Source organism: Melanotaenia boesemani, chromosome 22, assembly GCF_017639745.1.
Source record: "Melanotaenia boesemani isolate fMelBoe1 chromosome 22, fMelBoe1.pri, whole genome shotgun sequence".
NCBI lineage: Eukaryota > Metazoa > Chordata > Actinopteri > Atheriniformes > Melanotaeniidae > Melanotaenia > Melanotaenia boesemani.
In genome coordinates this window covers 237,501-249,348 of record NC_055703.1, presented here as the reverse complement: position 1 = coordinate 249,348, position 11,848 = coordinate 237,501, and the positions used below count along the sequence as shown (strand labels likewise).

At 41.2% G+C, this 11,848-nt stretch overlaps 2 protein-coding genes and 1 long non-coding RNA gene across 6 annotated transcripts in view; 1 reads left to right on the top strand and 2 right to left on the bottom strand.

Annotated features, from left to right (window-relative positions):
* Positions 1-409: 409 nt before the first annotated feature.
* On the bottom strand, positions 410-969 carry LOC121634135. Its single transcript, XR_006009191.1, has 2 exons — positions 934-969; positions 410-484 (listed from the first exon to the last, which is right to left on the bottom strand). It is a non-coding gene; the product is annotated as an uncharacterized LOC121634135 (long non-coding RNA).
* A 9,581-nt stretch (positions 970-10,550) lies between these two features.
* On the top strand, positions 10,551-11,551 carry smim8 (small integral membrane protein 8). The gene is made up of 2 exons (XM_041976139.1): positions 10,551-11,035; positions 11,297-11,551. Exons 1-2 carry the CDS (start codon positions 10,907-10,909, stop codon positions 11,453-11,455), a joined length of 288 nt encoding a protein of 95 aa, XP_041832073.1. The 5' UTR covers positions 10,551-10,906; the 3' UTR covers positions 11,456-11,551.
* A 98-nt stretch (positions 11,552-11,649) lies between these two features.
* The window catches only part of ddx51 (DEAD (Asp-Glu-Ala-Asp) box polypeptide 51), a 16,639-nt gene continuing 16,440 nt past the window's right edge, over positions 11,650-11,848 (bottom strand). For all 4 annotated transcript variants that reach the window (XM_041976135.1, XM_041976137.1, XM_041976136.1 and 1 more), the window contains exon 16: positions 11,650-11,790. In XM_041976135.1, coding sequence (XP_041832069.1) covers positions 11,770-11,790 — 21 coding nt within the window. In that variant the 3' untranslated portion in view covers positions 11,650-11,769. The remainder of the gene's footprint in view (positions 11,791-11,848) is intronic.

The following is an 11,848-nucleotide window of genomic DNA, read 5'->3' as shown; positions in this document are numbered from 1 at the left end:
TTTTTTCAATCTATTGTTTATCTAAGCCTTTTTACACATCTTAATTTTATAAACTTATTGTTCAATCCACATGTTACTGCTATCTATTCCAATTGACCTGCAAACAGCTTAATCTCATTAAAAATGAAAAACAGCAAAACATACCCAAAACATTTATTTTCTTTATTTTCCACACCTGAAACAATACAACATTTTACTCTAAGATAGATAGATAGATAGATAGATAGATAGATAGATAGATAGATAGATAGATAGATAGATAGATAGATAGATAGATAGATAGATAGATAGATAACTATGTGAGGGAGGTATTGATACATGAACCAAACTAAAGGACTGTATAGGAAACTGATTTATATCCTCAATCTCCCCAGGTTGTCCGGCCAGAACAAACAATAGTAGACGTCAGTTACACTAATGCCACTCTTTATTATTGATTTTCGATGATCAATGAGGGTTATGATGAGGTTTATGTTTATGGTTTCTATAAAACAGAAATAAAGATAATAAGCAATCAAATAAACAAGCATGTACCATCTATCTAAACACAAGGTGAAATGACACCAAGATATTGCAAACAATTATTGAGAACACAGCCTATGAACTTAAAACAGTGCAAAATAATAGAAATACTCCATCTTGAGTCAATTCTCGCCTAATATTGAAAACTCCAATGGTCCTTGACGCACAATTGGATGTAATTAAGGGAAATTTTGGATTAATTCACATAACGACAATAAATGATCTAATCTAAAGCTATCAACGTGAATTACACATTCAGAGTGATAGATATGGGGGTAATAAAGAATATTACGTTGAGAAACCCACAAATTGAACAATTTAACCAAGTACCAAAACAGATTAGCTTGAATAAAAACTCAATAATACACAATACTTTAATAATGGACTTGGCAATAAAGGAGGCAAACTTACAGTCTCATGGACGCATAAACACTTCTGAAATGAAAACCTGAGTGTCCAAATGACCAGAATGGGAGTAATGACGAGAGAAGTCACTTTCCTTCCATGGCTGCTACCTGTTAACTGAGGAGGTCGATCAGAGGAGAGAGCCGTGGATTGGTTGAGGAGAATGTAGTGATGCCCCATAGGGAAGGAAATTAGTATTATGGGATAGAGAGTGTAAAAAAGCATACCTATTATGGGATGTTGATGCATTCAAAGTCTTCCGAAACAAGTAAAATTGAAACCTTGTGAACAAGATAAATAGCATAAAAATCAATTTTGTGTTGGTTTGTGATGTGCTTTGAAAACATGATAATAATACACGTGTCACTGCAAAAGTTTAGTTTAATTTTGCTTTTGGATCCTGGCCTTGCCGCTCAGCTGGGCTGTTTAATAGAGTTGTGAATGAATGAACAATGCATTGAGCCTGTAGATGTTAGGTTAGTTAAGATGGATGGATGGATGGATGGATGGATGGATGGATGGATGGATGGATGGATGGATGGATGGATGGATGGATGGATGGATGGATGTTACTTTGTGACATCAGTTTGCCGTTCTTACACCACTGTACAACAGTTGCCACCGTTATTTAACATTTGGATAAACACAAAAACAATTATGTCTTTCGGACATAAACAACGAAACACTGCTGAAGATGGCACCAAGGATGGCTGCTGCATCTCAAGCTCTCTCCCCGAACATTAATTTATTTCTTTATTTCTTTATTTTTCTCATTTAGTCTCTTATCATCATCACCTTGTATTCTATTCTGAGTGGGATGGGAAGCCATTGAAGACTTTTCAGGCTGGGGGTGATATAGTCTTGCTTGTGCACCCTCATCAGGATCCTGGCAGCTGTTCTGGATGTATTGCAGTCTCTGAATGCTCTTGCCAGGGATCCCAATGAGGAGTGCATTACAATAATCTAGCCTGGAGGAGACAAATGCATGGACGAGCTTCTCTGCATCTGCCAGGGTGAGTGTTGGACGGAGTTTGGCAAAGTTTTTCAGGTGGAAGAATGAGGTCTTACAGAGGTGTTTGATGTGGGTGTCAAAAGTAAGACGAGGGTCCATTTTAACACCCAAGTTAGAGGCAGATGTGGAAAGAGGGATGTTTTGGCCAGAGAAGGTGATGCTGATGATGGTGGAGAAGCGGAGCTGGTGTGCAGTGCCAAAAAGAATGGCTTCTGTTTTCAAACTGTTCAGCTGGAGGAAATTTAGCTTCATCCATGCCTCTATCTCATCCAGGCAGGTGGTCAGTGTGGATGTTGGCAGCGTAGCAGAGGAGGTGGGGGGAAGTTTTGACATAGAGCTGTGTGTCATCAGCATAACATGAAAGGATATCCCATGTCTGCTGATGATATTGCAGAGGGGGAGCATGTAGATGGTGAAAATGGTGTGGCCTAGCACAGAGCCCTGAGGGATACTACAGGTGACATTATGAGTATGAGATTTTGAATTTCCCAGGGCGACATGATCAGTTCTGTTTGGAAGGTATGATATGAACCAGTTAAGGACATTTTCTGAGAGACCAATAGTGTGTTGCAGACGGTGGAGGAGGATGTTGTGGTCAACTATCAAATGCAGCTGTTGGGTCCAGGAGGATGAGTAGGGATGGGGAGCCATTATCTGCTGCCATCAAGAGGTCATTGGTGACCCTGACCAGTGCTGTTTCTGTGCTGTGGCCAGGGCGGAAGCCAGACTGAAACTTTTCAAACAGGTTATTGTGTATGAGGTGAGCGAGAAGCTGTGCTGCAACCATTTTTCCAGAACTTTTGACAGAAATGGAAGATTAGAGATGGGCCTGTAGTTGGACTTCTGGATCCAGGGTGGGTTTTTTCAGTAGAGGTCTGATGACTACAGTTTTTAATGCAGATGAGATATAGCCAGCCAAGAGATGTTTGCCTTCAGCAAGGCTGAGGGGAATGAGTCGAGGGCGCAGGTAGATGGCTTCAATGAAGCCGTGGTGGAGAGGTGTGAGCAGACGTTACTGACTTTCTGTTTGAAAAACTCTATGTGCATGTTACACCTCTCCTTAGTGGCCTCAGAGTGAGAAGGAGGGGGAGGTGATTGATTGTTAAAAAAAGTTGTTTAGAGTTATTAGGGCTGTTATTGATGATGGTGGAGTAAAACCTAGACTGTGCAATCCTCAAAGCTTCTGCATATGCCCTCTGGCGTTCCTTGTATACTTGTTTGTGCGCAGTCAGTCCAGAGGCTTTGAGCCGTCATTCAAGGACACACCCAGCAGTCTTCATGTTTCGCAGCTCACAGGAGTAATTGTAGAGTGGAGCAGGCAGCTTTATAGCTGGCTTGGTGTCTGCTTCTCAGCGTTTGGCTTCTTCCCTTCTGGGGAGAAGGTCTTACCAGGAGACTCTGATCACTGATTCACCATAAGTGTCATCAGTGTTGCCTGTGTTCAGCAAAGATTTCCTGTCTTTTGGATATGACAGCCGTATTATTTTGTCTGCAGGGTGGCAGTTTGCTGGCCGTGGTTGGGGCAGCCTGTATGGGTTCAGCCTTTGTCAGGTGGACTGTCTCACTCCCTCTTTCGGCTGCTGTGGTGGCTTGGCGTTGGGCCAGGTTGCCTTCTCCATTGTCCAGGAGGTTGGTGTCTGACTGCAGTTCCCTTCCTCCTTCGGGCAGGGGAGGCTTTATTCACTGGACTTTATTATATGATTTTGTTAGCATATGCTATGTTTCTTTTGTTAACAGGTTGTTAGGTTTTTAATGACATGCAGGACCCGGCCTATGGTGACCGGAGGGGACTGCTAGGGGCTCTCTAATGTTTTCACTTTAAGTTGTGTATTAATTAACTTGAGTTTTTTGTTTGTTTGTTTGTTTTTTACACAATCCAATCTGGTGTCCTGGTGCACTGAACCCGTGGTTCCTTTTTATATTTAATGGGGTGAAATTCCCCAGTTGGCCTTCTCTACCTTACCCACGCACTTGCCACATCTGTTTTAACAATCCATGGCTTCTCTGGTTTAAAGATGGCGGTTTAGTCTTTCAACGCTTTCTGTTGACCAGGTAACTTTGCGCCCAACTACTGATGCAGTCTATGTGAACAGTTCTTAGATCTGGCCCGGCAAACCATTGGTGCCAGCTTAGAACCTGTTCTGAAAACCAGGAGCCGGTGCCTTGGCAGTGGAAACTCAAGGAACAGGTGCTTAGATAGGCTCTGGCTCCAAACCAGCACTGGAACCAGTTCGGTTGAAAAGCCCCCCTCGAGGAGGACCAGATGCTGCTTGCCAAACAGCATGTGGAAGACCTGGGGGTATTCCACGAAGCCAACCCCCTCCCCAATTTCAGGAACACCGACCTCCACTGCCTCTGGTTGGCTAACAGTAACACTGGGATCAGCTGAGCACCGTCCATACAGACCGAGGGTGTTTAAAGAGAGAGATGGAGAAAGAAAGGTGATCTAAAGAGATGGACGGAGAAAGATATAGATAGATAGAGACAGAGTTCCTTTCTGGTTACCATGGCTTGGCCTTTTATTAATGACCCTGCAGAGGGCGCACGCTTCATTCAAAGTTCATTCAGACCACCAGACCCACGGTTTTCAGGGGGAGGACCCACTAGTAGCAGTGGTGTCTGACGTTGTCTAGAGGAAAGCCAATCCATCAAGTCCTCCCAAAATGTTTTTGTGTGAATACAGTGAAAGAAAAGATGGATCGTGGTTTCAGTGTCTGAGTCACAGAAAACACAATTGTTGTGATCAATACTGAATCTCACTCTTAGCACTTCATTGGAATGATAAATCTCATTCATAATGTGGAATGCACTTCCTTCACCTTTGGATTTGCAGGAAATTTTGGATATTGTGTCCTCCATTTTTTAACCTCTACCTCAGAATGTTTGAGTGATGGAATTTCTATTTGAGCGTATTGGTTGTAGATTATTTTTTAAGTGATTGTGCAGTATTCTCTGTTAAGAACATCTTGTTCTGTGATGTAGAGTATTGGTAAACTAGGAGGAGGCAGACTCCTCAGATCAAAGTTTTGTGCCAGTTGTTTGACTGGTTGAAGAATTGCTTTGCATATTTTATTAGTCATACAATAAGAGAGATTTTCCATTACAGAGAACATATCTATTATTCCAAATAGGTGTTTTGTGTGGTGTGAAATTGTGGTTGTACGGACATAGGTTTCCAGCATAACAGAACCTGTTTGTGAAAGGAAGACAACTGGTAGTTTTTCTATGTTAAAATCAAACAGAGCAAAAGGACAAACTCAGTACCTCCCATTTTTCCAAATATACCCATGGACAGACAAAACTAAACACTGTTTTCTCCAGCAAGAAAGATTTTAACTATTTTATCTTTAGGACAGCACATTCGGACAACAAGGTGCCAGAGTATTGTGCAGCATATTCCTGTTCGAATTCGGACCATCAAAAACAGGGCACGTGGGATTACTTTTCACAAGTAATTTTGAATATTACTATTGGTCATATTGTGTGAATTGAACATAACTGTGCTGTATTTATGCCCATCAGTGAAATTGTAGCTAGCTTGGTAGGCTATGTTTAGTGTCGATGTTCAACCAGCAACAACTGAGACCTCATAATCAGCAATGCCTTCGATTACAACGGACACAAGAACGCTATTGTAGAAATTTAACCAATATTACTAGAATATCACATTGACCAGCAATTTTTACACGAGTGTCACAGCCTGTGTTATTTACATATATTCACCATCAGTAAGCTACTTCTCATGACTCGTTCCCACCCATTTACTTGAAAATGCAGACAACTGAACATCTGAAAAGTTTCCAAATAAGCTTAATCACAATTTTAACAGGGTTGGTTCATTATGAACGTTTTGCATCACAATAGTAGTTTTGTTAAAGAATTATTGTAAGAAGTTTGAAGGGAAACAAATAAGCTTGACCATATTTGTGAAATGTTCTTGTATAGTCTCCCAAGTTTCCCGTTTCATTTGTGAGGTTTCCCAAAGATAAAGACTTGAGGAAGCAGTGGGAAGTGGCTTTGAGGGGGAAAGACTCACTGCCAGTGTTTCCTTTGTATTGAGCATTTTAAGCAGGGAGATTTTGATAGGACGGGCCAGATTGTCCGACTCAGAGACGGTGTTATTCCATCCATCTTCTTATTCCCAGTTCACCTTCAAAAAGTAGGTGTATCATCACAACAGATTCATAATGTAAATATTCTACATCAAATCACCGGGCAGGGTTAGATATTCGTTTCAACTATTATGCTTCTTCCTTTTAGCTGGAAAATGTTAGGACAACAAATATGTCCAGAAGAGCCGAAGAGAACGTGTCTGAGGCCTCTCAGGATGAGCCTACAACTGAAACCTCTCATCCACAACCTCAGCCTGATGACGTGAGTATTTTACTGTCATCATAATGGCCCTGGAGATTAACAGCAGCATATCACATATCCTGGTCCTGGACATGGTCCTGCTGCCACTCACAAATAAACCCATTCATGCACAATTAAAGACTGTTTAAACCTGCATTCCTGGCACACTCACACAGAACTAGCAGTGACTTTCACAGGTAGTGACTATAGGGATCACAGCTCTGCCTGCTTCTCCCACTGCTCTTATGAGAAACCTTGATGAAACTCAAGCAAGAGTGGAAAGCCTAGAGAGAGATAAGAAGAACGCCATGGCCAGAGAAAAGAGGGCAGATAGGGCAGTCAAGTCTTTTTTAAGGGAATTGAGAGAAAAGAACCTCATTAATGAAGAGCTTAAAGAGAGTTTTTATTTCTTCACAATCTTAGTTAAACTTTTTAGTTATTATATAAAGGGGATTTGCTCGTTTTTGCTCATATAATTTCAGATCTTCAGCTCGACTTCATGGCAAAGGGAGTTTAGGCTCACGGTTCATATGGTCCAAAGGCTTACAACTACCTCAGTGAGACACCGCATTTCCCCTCCCACATCTACATCCATTACAGAGGTAGTTTAACGTTGCTCAATTGAATATTTGAATATTACTGATCCAAACATGTTAAAAAGATAGTTCTCAATCTTTATTTTTTTACAAGTGGCTGTGTTCGGTGGATGATAAGCCTGGCCTAAACAAGATGATGCTGAATTTGCTAGCAAGAAGATGCAAAGCAGACCAGACTACATATAATAATAATAATAATAATAATGGATTAGATTTATATAGCGCTTTTCAAGGCACCCAAAGCGCTTTACATTGTGTGAATCCATTATTCATCCACTCCTCACTCATACCTGGTGATGGTAAGCTACGTGTGTAGCCACAGCTGCCCTGGGGCAAGCTGACGGAAACGTGGCTGCCAGTCTGCGCCTACGGCCTCTCCGACCATCACCGAACATTCATCCACACATTCATACACCAGCGATGCCAACACTGGAGGCAAGGAGGGTTAAGTGTCTTGCCCAAGGACACAACGACAGATGACTGCGGGAGCTGGAATCGAACCGCCGACCTTCCGATCATTGGACGACCTGCTCTACCGCCTGAGCCACTGCCGCCCCGGATGGATGTGTCGCACTCATGCTGGATGCCATGGCCATCAGAAAACACGTGCAATATCAACAAAAAAGTTAATCAATGTCCGTATTTGTAGACATGGGTGATGGAAGCGGTGAGACTGATGTTGCTACAGAGGCTCTTGTGTTCATGGTGGTTGGCCTACAAGGACATTGGAAGGCTCCTATTGCTTATTATCTCACTCAGTCTCTGTCTCCAGACACACAAATGGTCCTCCTCAGTCATGCTTTGGAGGAGCTGCATACACGGGGCATCCTGGTTGTTTGTGTCACTATGGATGGGTATGCCTCCACTGTGAGCATGTGCAACCAACTCGGATGTAAGATGAAAAGAGACCCATAAAAGCCGCTTCAAACCAGTTTCCCGCACCCAGTGACTGGCGAGAAAGTGTTTGTGATGATAGATGCTTGCCACATGCTCAAGTTGGCCTGTAACATGTTGCAGGTAAATGATAATTGTTGCAGACCTGTTGTTCAAATTATGATTCTGCTGCTAAAAGTCATATCTAAATATTGTCTTTTGCCCAGTCATTACTGGTGTGATGAGCTCATTTTGCTATTTGTACTTGTTTGAGCAGTGACTAACTCTTATTCTGCAGGCATACAGTCCAATTGCAACAACTACCGGACAGATCAATTGGAGATACATTAATCATCTCAGTGATGTTCAAAAGAAAGTTGGACTGCATGCTGCCAATAAAATCACAGTCAAACATGTCTACTTTAAGAACCACAAGATGAGGGAGTCCCTGGCTGCACAGAGCCTAAGCCGCTTTGTATCAGTGGCTCTCCGTGCAATGAGGGATCTTGGGTAATCTCAGTTTAAAGACTGTGAAGCAATGGCAGAATTCGTTGAGGTGATACTATTAAGGATTATATAACCAAGTATATGTTTTAAAAATGAATTATGATTTCAGTATTGGGAACAATTCGTTGACATTTCTGACTCATCTGATATTCTAACATGTTAACATGCTAATACTGGTACAAACTAATTTTCTATATTCATCATAAATACATAAGTTTGTACGTAACCTCATACTTTTACAGATTTTACAATGCTAAAGCTGAAATGTACTGTAGTACAAAACAGACCTTTAGAAATAAGGAAGCCAAGCCAAAAATATTTGAATATGAACTTATTGAACATATAGTTTAGCAATTAGTACTGTGTTCTCTGTATACTTTGAATACATGAGTATTGATTTTTTTAAGTATGTGATACATAATGAAACCCTGTAATGATAGTCGATATCTATTTATAGATGATTGACAGGCTATTTGACCTAATGAATGGGTAATCCTCACGTTACAGGATTCAAAGCTCCCTTCAATTCTCTAAATTGGGTGGAACGAATAGCACTTTTGGGAGTATTTGCTCACTTTAGTGACAAGAGATGGAACACCCCTTCACAGATCCAAGAGGTCTTACAGAATAGTGCTTCTTGTTCATGCATGAAAAGTTCATGACATGAGTTCCATGTCACACTGTTCCCTTGTGCATCGAGTTCCTAAGATGCTGCGTTCTCTAAATCAGGTTGATATTATGCCACTGTTACGATGTTTCTTCCTCAGGTTTCTCTGATATAGATCCTTTATCTACATTTATATGAATGACATTGATACTCTGTATATGATTTGTATGTTTTCTTTTTCGCTAATCATACATCTTACAACCTATGTAGATATATGATTGATATTGATACTCTGATTTATTCATGTTTTCCTCTTATTAAAAAATATATGTCTGTCTGTCTGTCTATCTATTGTATATATTTTCATTTTCTCTTATCTATTATGTTTTATGAAGAAATATGATGTATTCAGAAATTGTTTTATGTATATCTTAAAAGTCTAATCATATGTTGTCTACTAATCATTAAAGTGGTTGATTTTTCTGCTTTTCTATTATACATTAGTGTGTGAATGTGTGTGTATATATATATATATAGAGAGAGAGAGAGAGAGAGAGAGAGAGAGTTTTCTATGAGAATTTTACATTAGCTGTAATTAATATTAAATGCGCTAAACCCTTTGTTCTGTATCATAATTATATATACGAAATTTGGACCAAAACGGAAAAAAATGCTTGAACATCAGTTAACTATTCAGAGTTACAATGGATTTCATGTGCAGACACTTTATTGCGCCAGTCACTGAGTAAAGTGCGTACCGGTCCAAGATGGCGGCACCATGGCTCGTCAGTGCTAGTAGCATATGGCTAGTAGCAGTAGCGGTCAATGCGCATGCGTCTGATTCGGACACCCCTAACGTATCTCAACCCCCCAATCCCAAACCGAAAACTTGAGCACTCGCCCTGAGCCCCTGATGACTAAATGACATCACCTGCATGAGGAGTCGAGGGTGACAGGCCACAAGGGCTCGAAATGCTTTAAATAGGATTGGGACAGCACTTTGAGACCTGCACTGCAAGGAGAGAGACGCCAAAACGAGAGGATTACAATTCTTTAAAAAAAAAAAAAAAATGACAGAAGAGAAGTTGCTGCAGCGACGATTTGTCTGTTAGTATAAAACACTGCAGCCATGATTTATTGTCATGAATGTCTGAAAGAATGTGGCTAATAACAACGTAATATCTCCATCAACAGGGTCTGAAGACCAAACCAAAAAATTAATTTGTCTCAGGATAAAACATGAAGCGCTATTTACGGGCTTCCGCAACGCGTCCTTACAAGGATTTGAGTAAGTGTTGAGTTCTTGTAATCCATATAAAAGTAAATGGGCTGAAAACAAAAGAAAACCAGTGTTGATGAGCAGCATTTGTGTCTGTGTGCGTATGTGTATAGTGTTATCATTGCAGAAATGGGTCTGCAGAAGGTTGTGACCCCCAGCCAGGCTGCAAAGAAATGGGAAAACTTAAAGAAGAAATATAGGGTTAACCTGTTTAATGTTTATGCACATGGGTTGCTGGGTAACGACCCAGCGCCACAATACTGAAGAACATGTTTCACACGTCGGCTTCTCTCGGTAAACTCCGTGTTTCACGTGACATCGCAGTGATTTATGGGTAATTCCTTAGCGAAAGTTGGCATCGATGCTGACTTATGGAAAGGGGGCAGAAAGGGCTCAAAAATGTCCGCCATCATCCCTTGATCACTCACACAATTCCAATTGGAATACCACTGAACCCTCGAGCCCCTCGCGGGAGCGCGCCCGTGAGTGCAGGAGTGCTCAAGTGTTCCATTTGGGATTCGACCAACTTCTGGGTTGTAGCCTCAGGACCGTCATGCAACGCGTCACATCGACACGGCGAAACAACGTGAAATCGGACGTAATGTTTGTGTTGCTCCACCATTCTTCAGACCCTTCCAGTTTTCTGTGACTTTTATAACAAATCCTTGATTGAAAGGCACCTTCTGACGTCAACCAGCACTGGATTACTCCTTTATTTTTCCTTTACCTGAAGAGCTGCCATTTAGTTGGACATGTCGGATAAGGAGGTCGGTCAAGGGAACGAGAGTCCGGGTGAAAAGGGCTTCCGGACTCCGGGACTGAGGGGGGCACAGACCACCACGCTGTTCCGCGCTGTGAACCCTGAACTCTTCATAAAACCTGTGAGACACCACCAATTTTACCCCCAAACAATAACGTTTCATTACGATTGCACGTAAAATACAACTTAGCAGTTGCTACAAGGTGGAATTTACAGCAAGCTGGACATTAATATTTTTATTAAGTTATATATAAACAGCTGAGTAATTATAATAGATTGTAAACCTATAAATTCCGCTTTATCCCTCTCCACTAGAAATGTACCCTGGTATCTGATGCGAGGTAAAATCATAGCCTTTTAATCTGAATCTGTTATTTTGCAGAATAAACCTGTAATGGCCTTTGGATTAGTGGCGATAACTTTGTGTGTGGGATACCTGGGTTACCTGCATGCGAAGAAAGAAAATGACCAGCAGCTTTACGAAGCCATTGACAGCCAAGGAGAGAGATACATGAAGAGAAAAACCTCCAAATGGGACTGAGGACACTGGATGTTGTGCAATACTGTGTGTTAATGAAAGAGAAAATATATTTATGTAAATAAAGGGCAGATGAATGAAAACAACACCGACTTCAAGTGATTTTATTACATTAAAATGGGTCTGTTAAGTAAATACAACAATGACATATTACAAGATGAGTTCTCTAGTTTTTGTCATGTAAATTATTGTTGTGTTTCCGGCTGGTGTCAGAGTCAGGTGGACTCTGGGTACATGCAGTCATATGACATTAAACAAGCTCCAACTACTGCTGCGATCGGAGAAAAATCAGTGATTGATGTCTGGACTGTGTGAGTTCATCGTCTTGTACTCTTATCCTGAACAGAGAAGGAAAAGCAGTGTGTACTTTATCAAACTAATAAAACATAAAAGAAT